General features: G+C 37.2%; 1 protein-coding gene across 1 annotated transcript in view; it reads right to left on the bottom strand.

Moving 5' to 3' along the window:
- Positions 1-812: 812 nt before the first annotated feature.
- The window catches only part of LOC131027968 (3-oxoacyl-[acyl-carrier-protein] reductase 4), a 41,637-nt gene continuing 24,235 nt past the window's right edge, over positions 813-18,214 (bottom strand). Inside the window, exons 4-11 of the mRNA XM_057958062.2 lie at positions 17,232-17,312; positions 17,084-17,129; positions 16,862-16,956; positions 16,676-16,708; positions 12,992-13,126; positions 12,747-12,840; positions 1,333-1,415; positions 813-1,244 (exon numbers count right to left, since the gene is read on the bottom strand). Coding sequence (XP_057814045.1) covers positions 1,212-1,244; positions 1,333-1,415; positions 12,747-12,840; positions 12,992-13,126; positions 16,676-16,708; positions 16,862-16,956; positions 17,084-17,129; positions 17,232-17,312 — 600 coding nt within the window. The 3' untranslated portion in view covers positions 813-1,211. The remainder of the gene's footprint in view (positions 1,245-1,332; positions 1,416-12,746; positions 12,841-12,991; positions 13,127-16,675; positions 16,709-16,861; positions 16,957-17,083; positions 17,130-17,231; positions 17,313-18,214) is intronic.

Consider the following 18,214-nt stretch of genomic DNA (forward strand, 5'->3'; position numbering starts at 1 on the left):
TAAACTGTACAGCTTTTCACTATACGGTAAATTTTCTTTTATAATTGAAAAAATAAGCATACAAGAAGATTCAATTACTCATACAATCCTGAACCCTCGGGAAATTTCTCAATGAATTATATACAGGAAAACATGTTCAGATTGTTCCATCTAGAAAAGCAGATCTTAGACAAAATGGTGAATGATTGGAAGTTAGATACAGCGCAATAAGTTCTCTGGATAAATTAGACAGTAAGGAAACGCAGATGTGGGATGCTTCAATACCAGCATCTGCAAGTTTGTGAGATTGATTGACCTATAACTTGGAGGATTTTTGCATCCTTCTGTAGAGATATCTCTATTCACAATTAGCATAACAACTTCAGTAGTAGTTATCAAATTCAAGAACATTCATCACGCTTACAACTGACTTTTATATGCACATATTAAATTTCCAATAATCGGGAGATCATAAGAAATGGTAGCAATATGGCTCGTAAGTCTCAAGGGATTCTTGGTTGGCTGTGTGAATTTTCTTGCATATTCTATATGCTTAAACACATCCCTTATGTAATGCTGAACAATAAAATAATTAATATTTGTGAATTTGGGAGAATATCTTATTATATCATAAACAGTGTGTGTGCCTACATAAAATAGATGCACTAATCCTACTTTTGTTAAAATCTCATAAATGTAGTCCACTCACTCAATTATAATAAGAAGGATAGTTGGAAGATCACTCTTATGTGCGAGCACATAAACCAAGAAGATTATGTCTGATATGAAAGATTGTGCCAAACTTCATAGTCTTGGAAGTGGAAACAGCAAAATGGAGACTATTAGCATGCACATTTTTTTTATTTGAAACGTTTCCCTTCTAAAAGTAGAACCATAAGATAAAGATGTGCACAATAAGAACTGTGAATTTGAACAAGGCCTTTCTTAATCTAAACAGGCATGGCATTGAATGGCCATATCATGAGCCAAACAGGAATCTAAATTAGTGAGTGAAATACAGACAGAAAAGGTCATCATAAATATATTATAAGCTCTTTTCTCCCATGTAAAATTTCTCAACGTCCATCACCAGTCTTATCTTCACTAGAATTCTATTAGTAAATAGGCTTTGGACCTCTCACTGCAATAGTAGTTTTCATTTATGAGCACTATCTGTAAGCCGCCTATCATACATTCTACAAATTTATTGACTCTGGAGCATCAGTCTAACTTCACATAACCATTCCTCCATCAACATTGAGAACCTGCAAAAAGTAGTAAATGAGACCGTAAATGAAAACGCTGTACATTTTCTGTGAGGAGATATGTCTATTTAAGATACAGTTCTCATACCTGGCCTGTAATATATTTGGCAGCTGGATTAAGAGCCAAGAATTCCACAAGACCTGCAACCTCTTCTGGTTGTCCATATCTACCTGCCAACACACAACAAATAATGTTAAAACTTGTAGAGTATTATGCGTCCAGATTGTTTGTGCTAAGTGGATAGAACACCACAAGTTACGGTAGTTGGACAGAAACAACTTTCAAACAGTTTGCAGACTCAATGTTTACCCAGTGACAAAATCAATGGGAAGAGGTTACCAGGTGGTTAAACCACTGACAATTTTCAAATGGATTTATTTGGTAAGAGCCTATCATGAGCTCACCTCTATTATGTATGTTTCAGATTAATGAATTTATAACCCTTTTCTAGCAGTTTTTAATCTCACTATGATATGAGTTGATGCAAGAGCATCTCAGGGATCAGACAATCAGCATCAACCATAAATAATTTTCTCAATTTGTGTTTGTGAATAAGGACCCTAGGCTCCAACTGTAATGTCCCCTTACTAAATCATTTCCAATTCTGCCCTGAATTCACAAACGCCACAATTAGGAGTACATTTCTCTACTTAAATTATAGAAATGAATTAATTTCTGATTATGAAATCTGCAATCAGTTAATTAGACTTGAGTCGGTTTATGAAATGAATTTATGATTAGAACTAGAAATTACACATTCAGCCAGTCAACTATAAGTGTGAGTCTCAGACATAGAAGAGTTGGCAAGGGAATGAATGGTAGGGTGCCCTAGGTTAGCTGTTCTCCCTTCATGCAGTCTTCTTCCAATCTTCTATGGCTGAGGATGCCTAGTAGTTTAACCTTAGTCCCTCAATAGGTGTTGGGGAAGGTCTTACATTAGGGTGCCCTTAGCCGTTCTCCCTCTCACAGTGCAGTGGTTGTGCCCTCTTCGCAGTTCTCTCCACTTTTCACTGCAACGGGGTGCCCTTAGCAGTTCTCCCTTAAATGCAGACTTACCCCACTCCATTTGTAACAGACTATGGTAGGTCATATTCATGTTTTAATGTTTATTGGCATTCAAAGAAATACACCATGCATTTATATATTAAACTAATATAATTATGCATTACTACAGTATATTGAAATAGCATTAAGATAAACTCAGATTTGTTTATCAACTGCAGACTCAAGTACTCAGAATTTATCGCTTTGTTCCCAGGGTTCACACTGCTGAGAGACTATTATCTTGGAAAATTCTTCATTCTCTTTGGGAGACTGTTTTGGCTAAGTGTGACCTGGCTGGAGGCTTGGCTCCTAGGGAGATTGATATTTGTAATCATTTTAATTTTCCTCTTCAGGGGAATATCCCTGTTCCTGGTATGACGAGGGCTAGACAGCTTTTCAGAAATAGTTGTTGTCACTCTTTGCGGAAGATTTATAGAGAGGGCATTGGAACCCTCCTCTTGGTGTTTTCAAAATCAATATGGATGGGTCTTCAATAGGTAACCTGGGTCATTCTGGTATAGGTGGTGTGGGGCGAGACAGTTCTGGTCAGGTTCAGTTCCTTTTTTCTATCTACAAGGGTTGTCATACAAAAAATTATATGGAGGCTCTGGCTATTTTGACGGCGGTTGAGCGTTGCTGTTCTCTTCAGTGGCAGCAGGTTGTTATAGAATCTGATTCCCAGATTGTGGTGACTTTATTGAACCAGCAGAACTTTGATGGTGTTAGTTGGCAGCTTCAGATGATTATTCGTCAGATTCTTTTGTTTTGTTATTTCTTTGAGTCAGTTACTTTCTCTCATATTCCTCGGGAATGGAACAGAGTGACTGACTGTCTTGCCAAATGGGCTTCTGACTTTATGGAGAGCTGGTCTATAGAGGATAGGAGACAACTCTCTGGAGTTGTGTCAGATGCTAGATCAACTTGTTGAACATGAAGTCTTTGTAGTTTCTCTTTTTTAAGCAGTTGGCCTTCTTTTGCTGTAATTCTTCTCCGTTTTCAAAAAAAATTTACCCCTTTTATTGGTAATATGGTATTATTAATATGCACATTACATATTATTATTAATAGAACTATTAAAATGTGCATTATCTATATCAAACTGGTATATTACGAAAGCACCGATCATACTACCAATGCATCAGGCTATGTTAAGAATAACAAATTTAAATCAGAAAGGCACGACTCTAAGGGGGAGTCATATCCTTTAGGAAGGGTCATAGCCAGTCAAAGATATTAAATAATACTGACCACCTTCCTCCAGGAACACACACACACGAAAAGAAGATAAAAGGAATACGGGCAGAAAAGAAAAGGTAGTCTGCAGTCATACTGCCTGGAATACATTACGGTATGAGCATTGCAATTTAAATTAGTATGATTAATACAATATGATACAGTAAATATAATACAATGTTGTTAATATAATAAGGTGCTGCTAATATAATATGACACACTGCTAGTTATATAATATAATATATTAATTTAGTCAAATATCAACATAGTAATATGGTTAGAGTAATATAATATAAAGATAACAGAATAATATAATGATGGTAATAAATTCCGAGGCTTATACGGTTAACCAAATCTGATATAATAGCATAAGATATTATCAAGGCAACACAATACTGAAATGTAATATAATAAAAAGTAAGTAACATAAAATAATGCGAATAATACAACACAAAACAATGTTATTAGTGACACTGTTAGTATCAATCTGATAAAAGGGCTCAGCAATAACCAATTATTGTCATAATACGTATATTGATTCTCTCTCAATTATACTATATAATAAATATATATGCAATGGTGAAGGAGGATGCAAGAGCATTGCTACAGGGGTACAGCATATGAGCATCCTTCTAGATTAGCCACCTCGAGGGACAAGATGAGCCCATAGAGGCCAAAGGAGTACAAAGGGTACGGTCTTTGGGTCTAGGAAGAGATGGTTTCTAGGGCACTCTCTACAACCTTTCCCCTCTTCTCCACCATGGCTCACAAATACAAGTAAAATCGTTAAGGTATTAGGATGATGACTAGATAAGGATCAAAGGCACCTTATTGTAGCTTCCCTACTATCTCCACATGCATCACTTGTTGAAGTGAATCAATCATAAGAGGTGAAAGCTTGATATGATGGAGGGGAACAATGTAAAGCCCTCACTAGGTACACCACCTCATGATCATGGTTGAGGACCATCGGTTAAGGACCTGTTGACGTGTATTTTATACACAATCATACACAGAATAAAATACCATTAGGCATCTTATCCTCTCTTGAGAAAATAGTCTCTAACTGCTGAAGATCTGCAAAAAGGATCAGTTAGATGGACTCCAAGGTTCTTTTAGTGGGGTCTCCACGTGTGGACAAGCTTTTTAGTGGTATGATGTGATTTGCTGTTTCCTCCAAGGGGTCTTACGTATTCAAAGCTCGAAGATTTTACTAAACTAAAGGAACTTTCAAAAAAAAGCAAAAGATAGGGTTTAAGAGGTCTAATCTAGCCTAACCCTATGAACGACTTAGCATGAATGAGATTTGGCAAGACTCAACTAACTTCAATTTTGCCATAAGATAACAACTCAATTGAAATTAGTGCGATCTTCTAAGGTAATAATAATGTTCAATGCATCAAAGACCAAGGACACTACTACGAAGGTACATATCCTAGATACGACAATGCTTGAAGGTTAAAGACTCAAAATGTTCTCCAGTCGACCACGCAAGGCTTTCCTACAATCAGCAAGAAGCTAGTGGTTTGGATTGCGAATCTTACCAAATATCAAATCTCACACTTAGTCTTTCAAATTAACAAACTACTTTGATTGAGCGTGATTCAAGTACATCCAACAACCATGAGGATAACTTAAGAAATTTGCAACAAAACACCATAACTTCAATATTTTATTGATTTCCAAGTCATCATATACAACAATTGCTTGAATTTCTCTCTTCAAGACTCAATCTTGCTACAAAATAAAATTGCTTCTAACTTTAATCTCTCTATTTCACTCTTATCTGACTATTCGACTATTAACTATTACCAAATGAAATGAAAAATGGGGGTATAAATAGCATCCCCAGTTACAATGAAAGGTCCAGATTGAAAGTAAATCAACGGACAAGATCATGACACCTAAACCCTAATTAGGGTTTGTTACAAATGACCTCCTTTTTACTGAACAACATTAAATACATAGCCAAATATTAAATTCGGCACAAAAATCTAGGAGGTATCAACCAATGAGAAATAAGATGTCATGTCATCTGTAACAACCTTTCATCTAGAATCTTATTCCCTTTCCAATTCTCTTTCTTAGCATATGCAATGAATTTTGTCACGATTCCTTCGATTTCTGTGATTGGAATCTCGGGAAGATTCTTGATACTCTCCTCTAAGTGGATGACCTGATCGAATGCATCTAGAAGAGCTGCGTCCCAAGTAGGTTCAAGTTCCTTTGTTCTATCAATCAGGAGCATGGTGGCATACATCTGATCATACTGCTCATCTGTAACATCTGCGTCCTTGCGAAAGATGATCTTGATTCTATCCTCAAATTCTTGTATATCTACATCTGTCTCGACCTCGATCCTTCTGCCAAGAATGGTACGAAGTACCTCAAATACTCTGTCCTGGATCGGATTGATCACCTCCTCAACTTGACCACATCTAACACTGATGTCCTCGAAGAGAACACTCTTTATATGAAGTAAGGTTGACCACTGAAACAAACTGTGAGAATCACCTTCTAAGATCCTCTCCTGCGTTAAAATTCTTCTGGATGTGTGTCTTATTACCTTCAAGACAGGGATGACAACGTCCTTGGTATGGGCAAATGCAGCTACTATTGCCATCAATCTGTGAATAATCTCAAGAACTTGGATAGCCTGATGAATGATCTTTGTTGGCACCTTGCTTTTTCTTGGAAGACTCTTTCTTTTCCGATCTTTCCTTTCTCTTCGAACCTCTCGAATGGAGATTGCCCTCACTGGCACATCGAAGGTTACCTTCACCTGAATTCCTAGGATTAGGATTGCCTTCACTAACACTTGCTCCACCTTCGGCTGGTTTCTCTTCCAAAGTAAAAGACATAGCTATGCCTTGTTCCCTCAACTTCTGATGCTGAACGTCTACCCATCTGCGAGTACAAGACAAGACTGGTGCCATCAAATCATCTAAATCCACGGCCTCGGGCTCATTCCAATTCAAACTTATTGTTTTGCTTTCTCTATCATATGAAGACTGGATGTGCCTGCCATTGTCCTGAGCTTGGTCGGCCACTCTGTAAATCCTGCATTTCCTGATGAAATCCAAAGGCAATCTAGAATGTATCTTTCGTTTCACTTCGAGATCATCTAAGAGGTTCATCACAAAATCTTCAATTTGGTGCTCATGTTTAAATCTTTTACCGACCGTCTCCTCTAAATGTCCATGTGGATCAAAACTATTCCTCCAAGCAAAAGATGAAAAAGAATACAAGGCTAACTCCTTCTCTGCGTCATCCATGGCTAAGACATTAGGACATACCTCAACTGAATTACCCAAAATAATAGGTACCTGGATTCCATTCTGATGTCTGTGTCTGAATGCCTTCACATATGCTGCCAACTACCTTGTTACTTCAAGTAACACAATTCTGTCTGTCGGGTACCTCGGCAACATGTATGGAGGTAAAGGACATCCATGCACTCTAATGTAAGTGAACTTGGGAAACTGAATGAACCAAGCACCGTACCTCTTGATGAACTCCTGGGCATCCTGAGATAATTTGTTGTGAATCCCTCCTTGCAACGTCCTTGTGATGTTCATCGTGAAAGTATCATTGACTAACTTGTAGTTCTTCCCTGGTGGATGATGCAAGTAGGTATAGGATTCACAAGCTCTGACCTCGCCGGGTCCTCTTCCAATCACTCCTCTGTGGGGTAGTCCTGCGTACTCAACGCTCCTGATTAAGGCATAGATGACGTATGAATTCATGTGGAAGGACTTAGTAGCCCTGAGTCTTCTCAACTGTACGTCTAAGCAATGGCTAATTATTCTAGCCCAATGTATCGTACCCTTTCCTTGAACAATCACCTGGATGAAGTAAAACATCCACTTCTCAAAATAGAAAGCATGAGGTGCTCCTGTAACTCTGTTGAGCATGGTAATCAAATCTCTGTATTCCTCCTGGAAATCAATCCGGTGCGGTGTGTTCGGTACTTTGCTCAGACGGGGACGACTCTTGAGTAGCCAGTTCTTGTTGATTATGCTTAGGCAAGCATCTGAATCATCATCGTACACTGATCTGGCTCCTTCAATGCTCTTGTATATCATGTCCCTGTGCTCTGGAAGATGGAAGGCTTCACTTATAGCTTCCTCTGAAAGGTACGCCAAAGTGTTTCCCTCATTGGACACAATTGTCCTGGACTGTGGATTGTAGTGACGGGCACACTCGATCATCAACTCGTGGCACTGAATAGCTGGAGGAAAACCGGCCGCCTTGATGATGCCACTCTCTATAATTCTCCGGGCGACAGGTGATGGCTTGCCGATGTAAGGGACCTCTCGAAACTTCTTCGTGCTAAAGTTCCCCAAGTTGGTATCTCCAATGTTGCTCCACTTCGACACGATCTTGGTCTCCACCTCTTCGGTCTTCTGATCTTCTTTCATGAGAGCCGAGCGGCTGGTGGATGCTCCCGCCTTTGGGGTCGCCATACCTACACAACATTTCATTATAAGAAATAGATTTTGCAATAAATAACGGTGATTAAGAGAGATAAAGTTTTTAGGAAACCTCATGATAAGTCTTTAGAGTTATCATTTCCTAAAAACAACGATTGAGCTAAGAGAAATTCAAAAATCAAAATTTCAAAATTTGGAATATGACGATGAATGAATAAAGCAATAATAATAAATCGCCATACCTCAATAGAGAGCTAACTCTAGAATGCAAAAACAAAATTCGCCTAGGCAAAATTTGAGGTATAAAATAGTCTTCAATGTGGTCTCCTCAAAATTGACTTTGCCACCTCTGGAGTGAACGTGATCTTCAAGTATCGCCTTAGACGTGGTCTTAAATGATCTTCAAATTTGCCTTTGACAAATCGCTCAAACAAATCCTCCAAGTCTTTAGCAAATTCGTCTTAATGTATCCTCAAGTTCGCATTTGGTGTGGTCTTCAAATTCGCACCACCCTTGATAACTAAGCGCCACCCTTGGTCTTCAACGTAATTCGCACTCCACACAAGATGATATTAGCGCCACCTTTGGTTTGAAATCGCAACACCTTTGAACACACTTCGCACTATATTCGCCTCCTCTTAATTCGCATGAAGAAAGGTAAAAATGATTATGTGAAAATGAAATCTCTCACCCTTCATATATAGCGCGCTCATCCTTTCACCCCTTAGGCCGACTTGCTTAATAAAACCATTTTTTAAATGATTTGCAATAAAATAATAAGGCCGACTTGCTTAATTGAGCGCTTCAAATCGATTTTTATATTAATTAAATAATTAATTATTAATGCCTTGCGTTTTTAAATGTGAATTTCGATTTTTAATAAAGGCGAAAAATAATTAATAAAAGATAACGCCATATTAAATGCTAAATAAAAATGGATTTTCAATTTTTAAATCGATTTAGCGTTTAAGGAAAATTCGAATTGCTTACTTGGCGCCAAAACTATGAAAAAAGGAAGGGGCGTACCTCATCGCCCTGGTCCCTTGGAGAGGGACAGGAGCGATCCATTATTTGGTCTGGATTTTTGCATTTTTTACATCTAACTCCTTCATCTCCACGTTCAATATTGATCATCATGATAGGTTCTTCGAATTTGATCATCTTGCATGTGTGCTTAAGGGCCTCTTTAATGCTCATCGCCCTGGTCCTTGTCCAAAGGACAGGAGCGATCTCCTAATTTCCACGTTCAATATGCATCTTTGCTCCTCGATCTTTCATTATTGGCGAATAACATCTATGCTCATTCCTTTTGCGCTTACTCCATTTGTCTTCATTATGTGTTTGGATGCATTAAAGGGATCATCGCCCTTGTCCCTTGGAGAGGGACAGGAGCGATCCACGTTTTCTCCTTAACCTTGGCAAGTTTAAACTTCAATCTTCGTTGTGATGTCTTCCAAACGATGTCCCTTACCTCTTCCTAACCTCGCTTCGCTTTGATCTTGAAGGGACGTGAGTGTTTTTGATAGTATCGCCTTGGTCCTTGTCCAAAGGACAGGAGCGATGTGAGCTTTTACCTTGATTGGCAATGTTTGGACGTTCAACACTCTTGCGAATTATCTTCAAACGATGCCTTGGACCATATGCTATCTTATGACGTCTTGACTTAGCTTGAACTTGAAGCAAAACGAGGAATCCAAAGCAAATCGCCCTGGTCCCTTGGAGAGGGACAGGAGCGATATAGTCTCCATGCTCAAAATGATGATCATTTTACGTTCAAAACCCTTGTATATCATCCTTTTATCATACCATGGACCCTCTAAAACATTGCAACATCTTGTCCTTACGTAAATTTTGCATGAAATGACCAATGCATTCAACATCGCCCTGGTCCCTTCCTGAGGGACAGGAGCGATCTAGGCTATAGGGTGTCAATCTCTTCATTTTAACGTCCTTTGAGTGTTTGCGCATGATGAAGACGCCTTGAAATGTCCCTCGCCACCTTGTCTTGACTTGTGTCGACCTTGAACTTTGGAGGAACGACCTTGAACTTGCGTAGGAAGTATCATCACCATTGTATCGCCCTGGTCCCTTGGAGAGGGACAGGAGCGATCCTTCCCTTGTGGCCACTATCTCACTTTGCCAGGTTCCAAGTTTATATTCAACGGACTCGTCCCTCTTCACTCTATTCGTCCATGCCTTGACATCATCTGTAACTTTGCAAGAAAAGCAATTATATCAAAAATCGCTCTGGTCCCTTCCTAAGCGACAGGAGCGAATTAGTCAATATAGGTCATTCTCCTTCGTTTTTGCATCTCAAATTATATTCATTTGGCAAAGCATCTTCCTTTGGACCCTTTCAAATTGTTAAGTTTTCAAAATCTTGCAAGGACAAGGCGAAATTTGAATTGTAGCTCCGGTCCTTCACTGAGGGACAGGAGCGATTTTCCTCCTGGAGGCATTTCTGTGCTCATGAAAATCTTCAATTTATATTCAATGGAAAGATATCGCCGTTCTCCATCACTTCCAACTTGAAATTTGTCTGGACTTTGCAGGGATGATGAGATATTTGAAAATGAGCTCCCGTCCTTCACTGAGGGACAGGAGCGATTTTGCTCCTACAGGCCAAAATAACATGATTTTTCACATTTTAACACTTCACGAGGTGGGAACAAATCAATCCCAATGCCCAGGATCAAAATCAAAAAAGGTCAAAATTTGATCAAAATATTCAATCGGACAAAAATTCACATTGACTGTCAACACTTAGACAAATTCAAGCTCTGCATTAACATTCCAATTGAAAATTAGACCATTTTGGCGAATTCATTGCATTCAAAATTTGCATCCTAGAAAAGGAAGCTCAAAAGCTCTCAAAAACGACTGGATTTTGGCCTGAAAAGACAGAAATTAAAACCCTAAGGCTTGACCCTAAATCCAGACGACTAACCGACTAACAAAAACCCTAAAAAACGAAAGCAAAAGCGAGCGAAAAACGAGCAAAAAGAGGGGGTCCCCATTTGCGATGGGGCAATGTGTGAAATGGTCACAACAGGACCACATGGGGCCACAGAGGATAAGGTCTTGCTGTTGGGCCTAGGGTAGAGGATACTTGGGGCACCTCATCATATCTTCCAACTCAACCCTCTTTATGGTTGAGTTCCCCTGTAATTGTTGATATTCATTGTGTAGATCTATATATACATATCCTAACCCTAGAATATGTATTTCATAAGTTATATCCACATTGCTGTCTAATCTCATTGGGAGTTTCAAAAATAGGCTTATCTCATCCTATTCTTAAATGAAGATTATATCCCTAACTATGTTTGCCCTTTGCTCCATTCTAGATTTGTGATTTTAGGGCAAGAACTAGGGCATGTACAAAAAGGGGACATTACATCTTGTTTGATTACTGTACTTTCTTTTCATCCGATGATGCCCTCCCTTGAATGCTTAGTTGATCCTTTATACGCCTTCATTGGGGGAAGGCCATGCCTCGTCCTACAGTGGTGACTGTTGTAGGAGAGGTGCCTCTCTGTTGTTAAATGATGTCCCTTCGTAACCAATCCTTTGTTTGGAATGTCTAGTCCCACTTCATTAGATTGCTCCCCTCCAATCATCATTCTTAATTCTAATTGAAATTGCTGTCATTAAGATCGATGTCACTAAGGAAGGAGAAAATGAAGTGATTACTGGTCAATACATGTAAGAATTCTCATTTTGCAGGGATGGAGTCTGTTGTTAGCACCTAATTAACAATTTAGGAGGAAATCGTTAAGTCTTACGTGTTGTAAGACAATTTTATGCGATTGGATCACTGTTTATATAAAGTTAGATTGGGGGTATGACACCAACGGTACAGATTATCTCTAAAATTTCATTTTTAAGCATTCTAAGATTATCTCGTGTAATTGTCCCACTTGGTGAGAATCTTGAAGATCCTCTCTTGCCACTTGTCTATCAGTCTATGACAAGTTATGACGCCTCTTTCAATATGAGGGTTACTTATGGCAGAATCTATGACATGTAGGCATAGTTTAATAAATCAGCAAGTACTTACCAAAAATTCTTGGTGGAGAATAATCACAAAAAAAACTCACCAATGAGTTTTAGGTAAAAATCATGGCACTTGTTAAAAAATCACTAAAAATTGGAAAAAATCAACTGAATCACATGTAAAAATTTGTCCTGCATTCAGTATAGAAGGAGATTGATCTTCCAATTGTCATGAATGGATTTTGTGCACAATTCAGGGATTTTTGAGTTTCTGCAAAGCAAATTTAGAGCAATATTTAAAGATTTTCAGTTTCTGCAAACGGATTTAAGGCAGAATTTGAATTCCAGTTGCTACGAACAGATTTGGGCTATGATTTAAGGATTTTTATCATTTATTCATTTTCCAACTGCATAGAATTCACCTCCTGCTTCAAGCTTCCAAGTTCCCACTTTCACTCATAAGTTATAAAAAGGCATCTAAGCCTCGTTCTAAATCACTCCCAAGTTTTGAAAATAGTTAAGGACTTGATGTTGCAAAAACAAAGTGACAAAATTGTCAAGAGGGCTGCCCCTCGACCCCACTAGGGGCTCCACCACCATCCCCAAATTTACACACTTGGTCCCCCCATCCCCTAGATCACAAGTACTCACATTTTTAAGATCCTAAATTCTAAAGAATTATTGCAATTGAGATCAAAACATGTCTAAATAAAGTGCATGAACAATATTTAGCTTGCCCTAAAATACTGAGAACACTTGATTGATTTACATCATAAAATTGTCTGAAATGATTACCCAGAGGTATTGTTTGAAGAATTTTCTTCTCAATTTCACCACCAAGTGTTGCTGTCATATCGGATGCAATAAATCCAGGAGCAACAGCATTTGCCTGAATGAAAGACAAAGTAGTTATAAGCATCCATTTCTGATTCTTACAAATTACTTTGCAGTGAGCATAAATGTTTACCATATCTACAAAGAAAACGGCTAAATGAAATCTTATAATAATAAATGAAGTTCACTAAAGTTCAGAGGCATACTGTGATATTCCTGCTAGCATATTCCCTTGCAACAGTTTTCGTCAGGCCTATCACTCCTGCTTTGGCTGCACTGTAATTAGCTTGTCCTATATTGCCCGTCAAACCCACTACAGATGAGATGTTGATGATTCTTCCCTGAAGGAATATAAAGCAAGGAGATTTATTTAAAGGAGGAAAAAAATATAGGTTTTTAGAGCATACAGAACATATTAAACATTTTGATCATTTTAAAATTCTACCATTTCATCACGCAAAAAAATGGGATTTCCCACTGTTTATAATTTTATTCAATATCCAAGAATAGAAGATTATGTATCTAAACTAACAGAAATATGAAATAATTAAGCTTGTATATTTACAAATCATATGCACAAGATGAGCATCTAAAAATCATATTTCATTTCAAAAAAAACTAGAATTACATTAAACCATGGTACAATGTAACTTGAATGTAATAAATAAAATTCAAAATATATGAAAGCCTTGCAACAACATCATACATTTAATATTTATAAAATTCACAACAGGAAACAGGCTGCATGTAGCAAGTAATGCCTCAAGATCATCCATAACAAATAACGAACTTTGAATTAATAGTACAGAAACAGACTTAAGCACATGGATTTTCTGTGCTTCATACTCTCAAAGAAAAGAAAATTGTTATCCTAACATTTTGGAGTTGGCATTTTCTGCTGGAATATCATATATTCGTATGCTATAAGCTCTTTTGAGTCATTTTATAGTCTCTAATCTATTGCAACAATCAGAAAACCAGGATTCAGTACAGCTATCAAACATGATTCTCAAAGAACCAATTTGTGATATGAAATGGCATTGTTTTTGGCATTGAAATTTATCAGACAGATGGATGGCTGCACAGAGCACGTTCGTGAAGGTAGCACAATAAATTTTAGGAATTCATGTGAAATATGCTCCATATATTCATATGCTATAAGCTCTTTTGAGTCATTTTATAGTCTCTAACCTATTGCAACAATCAGAAAACCAGTATTCAGTACAGCTATCAAACATGATTCTCAAAGAACCAATTTGTGATAAGAAATGGCATTGCCTTTGGCATTGAAATTTATCAGACAGATGGATGGCTGCACAGAGCACGTTCGTGAAGGTAGCACAATAAATTTTAGGAATTCATGTGAAATATGCTCCTTCTCACCATGCCATGAAGCATTAAGGAGCAACTTTAGACAGTTCTTCTCTTCCAGAATTTGTGTTTGATAAAAAGCATCTCTCCTAAGTATGATATCAGGCATTTAAGCATTAAAATGGAGCCAGGTACTACATAGTAGAGCACACATTTACTTTTCCAAGCATGACCTAGGAAAACCATTCAAAGATTATGCAAAACTTTGAAATTAAATAAATGGTTTGTGGCAGACAGGAACTCTCTGAATTGATTTACTTAGGCCTATAATTTGGCACAACGGTTATCTCATTTTCATTGAAATTTCCACATGGAACATAATACATATTTTTTGCCAATTTGTTTCCAAATTGTTTGAAAGTTGTGACTCTTTTGCTTGCCAAGTCTGAGTCGTGTTAATTTCTCTATTATTCACTGTAAACAACATGCTGACCTGTTTTTGAGGCATGTAGTATCTAAGGTCAATGGAAATGTCAGACCTATGCACCATGGACAGCAAAATCTTATATAAAAGAAATGCCAGTAACATAACATTTACAGCACCAATACTAGTTGATATAACATTTGTTTAAGTAATGAGGAACTCGATAAATAATATAGAAAACTAGAAAAGGTCAGAGTTATCTACCACAGGATAAAAAAGTCTTATTTGAAAGAGAATGCCACCAAAAAAACATTAATAGAATCAATACTAATAAGTATATATATTTACTGCAATAATAGGACACAAATAAATAGGACAGTGTGTCATATCTCATATATTTGGAAAGTGGGTACATACCAAACAAAAAGCTAAGGAGAACATGGCAAGCCAAAAAAAGTTAAAGTTAAGTGGTCCTATTCTCAGCACCTTAATAGCATTATCCATATTCTCAGCCCATTATACCAAACATTATGGGCTGAGAATATGCATAAAGCTATAAAGGATACAGTAAGAAAGATTAGGTTGCATTTAAAGCTGGAAGTTGCACTCATAAAAACAAATTAGGAATTTCTGCTCAATTGCTATAGTTACAAAGCTTATTATGGGTATACATCTAACTCTAATATTATTGAAAAGAATAAAGCCATGAGTCTGTAGGTGTGATATAGGAACTCTTATTATTGTATTTTCATATTACATATGCACAAATCAGTGCACCGTAATTCCTTCCAGGTATAATCAACTAGAAATACAAGATAATCAACCCATTATCTGAATTCAACTATGCACTGGACTATCGCATCTGTTAATTTCACCATGGATCCAAAATCTGGCATTAATATGTCATATCCCTGCCCAAGATTAGGGCTTATTACAAAAGCTGATCGACAAAGGCCTGAATCTGATACAAGAAGATCAGATTTAATATTGATAATAAATTAAGGCATACAGCAGATTGATCATATACTGTGATTTTGGTATGAGTTTCTTGTGATATACATAGCATAACGAATCTTGTTTATGACTGCCCAGTGTTGATTAATGTGCATACAGTTTAGAAATATGATATTAATTTATGATGGAGTATAGATATATAATACATGTCATAATGTAGGAATCTTTGTATGCTTTGCTTAAAAATTATAATCAGCCATGATAGGGGTTTTAAGGGTTTACAAAAAGAACAGTGTTGGGATCGTCTTCTAAGTACACCACCTGATGGCAGTGACCGGGGGTCCCATAAAGCCAAGGAGGTACAAGGAGTGCTACCCTTGGGCTTAGAAGGGAAGGATTTTCGGGACACTTTATTGTAAATGCACCCCAACCCTCTATCATGATGGATCGCTATGCTTAGGAATCCAATCATAGGAAGTGGGAAAGGATGTCATGATGAAGGGCAACGGTTATAGGAAACCTCACTAGGTACACCACCTCATATGGATGGCAAGGGCCATATGAGGCCAAGAGGGATGGTATATCTGCTCTTGGGCCTAGGGTAGAGGATCTCTAGGGCACCCTATCAAGTCACCTTATTCTAGCTTCCCTACGGTTGAACTCTATCAAATAAAATATATATAAAATATAGTTAATGTTCCTTGATTCCATTTCTTGTTTTAATCGAAATTGTGATTTTAGGGCAACAATTAGGGCATTTAAAAATGGGGACATTACATAAATTCAAAATATATGTTGCAAGATTAAGAATCTATACAAAAGAAACTACTCATCATCAAAAGTTCTCTGTTGATATCAAACAATCAGTAACTCGTGGAGTTTTGACATTTCAATTATTATGAACACATACCAAAGGATAAGAAAATATAATTTCAAAGAAGTAGATTTCAGTACTCAGGAATTATTGTTTTAAAGGCTCTGGAACATAAGGGGATTAAACTATGAGACCAAAGGATTAAATAAGACAAGTATATAACCCATAGAATGCAAATATAATTAGACATGGGATGTATTATAGAATACAGCATAACGGACATCTCATTTGCACAATAAACTTCCTGCAACTAGTGTACAAACTAAAAACACTATTAGAACAGCAGAAAATTGCAATACTGTAGTCACTTGGAAAAGTAAGGCTCACTTTCTTCTTCTTCATCATTATTTTGGCAGCAGCCTGTATAGAAAACCAACAAAATAATTACTTACATGAAGAACAATTAGCATGATGACACAAACCATGAAGTAAAAATAAGATGTTTGTGTATTGTCATTAATTATGCCATTGTTCAGAAAATAAATTGAAATTAGAAGTACCATAAAAATGTACCTGCGTACAAAGGAATACACCTGTAAGATTCAAGTCAATGACATCCTGCCATTGAGATTTTTTCATCCTCATCATTAGTGTGTCCCTTGTAATGCCTGCAAAGAAAACCAGGGATAATGGTGAATTATCAAGAAATGCATTAGGGAAAAAGAAATAGTAGAAGGTTCAACTGATGCATCTTGTCCAACCATTGGAAAGAAAGGCAGCAAAGGTCAATAATACCTGCATTGTTTATCAAAATGTCAACTGTACCCCATGAGTCAACTACCTGCTCAAATAAAAAGGTAAAAGCAATGATTGAGTATAACAGCAAATCTACTTGAAAAAAATAGCTTGGCATCAGAATGAGATCTTCATAACTGATTCTTACTGTTTTAAACATAGCCTCAACGTCTGCCTCCTTGGAAACATCTGCTCCATAAATTAGTGCTGAGCCACCAGAATCTTCAATCTGCAATCAGGTCACTCTTAACAGATTGCTTAAAGCCATAAAAGCTTAAATTACATTCGACATTACTATACATTTTCATAAAAATCCAGCAAATAAAAAAAGCATGGATGAGTACACATGCTGAAGACAGGAGTGCAGAAATTACAAATCTTGGCATCATGATTCATAATAGATACATGACATCAGTATCAAAAAAGATATGTGGTCCTGTCATTGAAAGGGAAACAAGTTATCTCTAATCCACCCTCAGCTAGATCAGAATGTTCAAAATGCAAATTTAGTGAAAGACTGAATCAATTCTTAGTGTGTCTGATCACTTAATTATCAATTTGATTCTACCCTATCTACAGCAGTCATGCAAGGCCGATGGAATTCATCACTCAAGTTTCACCTGCAAGCTGTGCAAGGAAAAATTACTTTTGTAATATTATGTCCAGGTTATTAATACTGATCGGCATACATGCACATTATTACTGTCTCCCTAGATTTGACAAATTAAATCTGATTCATCTTCCTAACTAGTAATATTTCGTTTAGATCTAGACCCTTAACACATCATGAGGATCTTAAAGCATATAAAGAAGCAGTTCAGGAATTTGGATTTGTATAGTGAGGTTTGTTTATTTAAATCCAATTACTATTCAACAACTAGATCCAGTTTACCAACAAGATTGGGCAAGGAAAGGGTTCAAGCAATTTTGCACTTTCTTTCCCTATTTCAGATTTTTCTTCTTGTCCTGGTAAAGGCTGTCTTCCTCACTCCTCAGCTCTAGAAGAAAGCCTCAACTGACATGAATTCTCTTTTGAATTTATAATTTCATGAAAATGCTTTAATTATCCGTGAAATCTCCCTATCCTATTCCTTTCACCTTCATCACAGTTCACATGGTATCTATCCTTAC

The sequence above is a fragment of the Cryptomeria japonica genome, chromosome 5 (assembly GCF_030272615.1).
Source record: "Cryptomeria japonica chromosome 5, Sugi_1.0, whole genome shotgun sequence".
Taxonomy (NCBI): domain Eukaryota; kingdom Viridiplantae; phylum Streptophyta; class Pinopsida; order Cupressales; family Cupressaceae; genus Cryptomeria; species Cryptomeria japonica.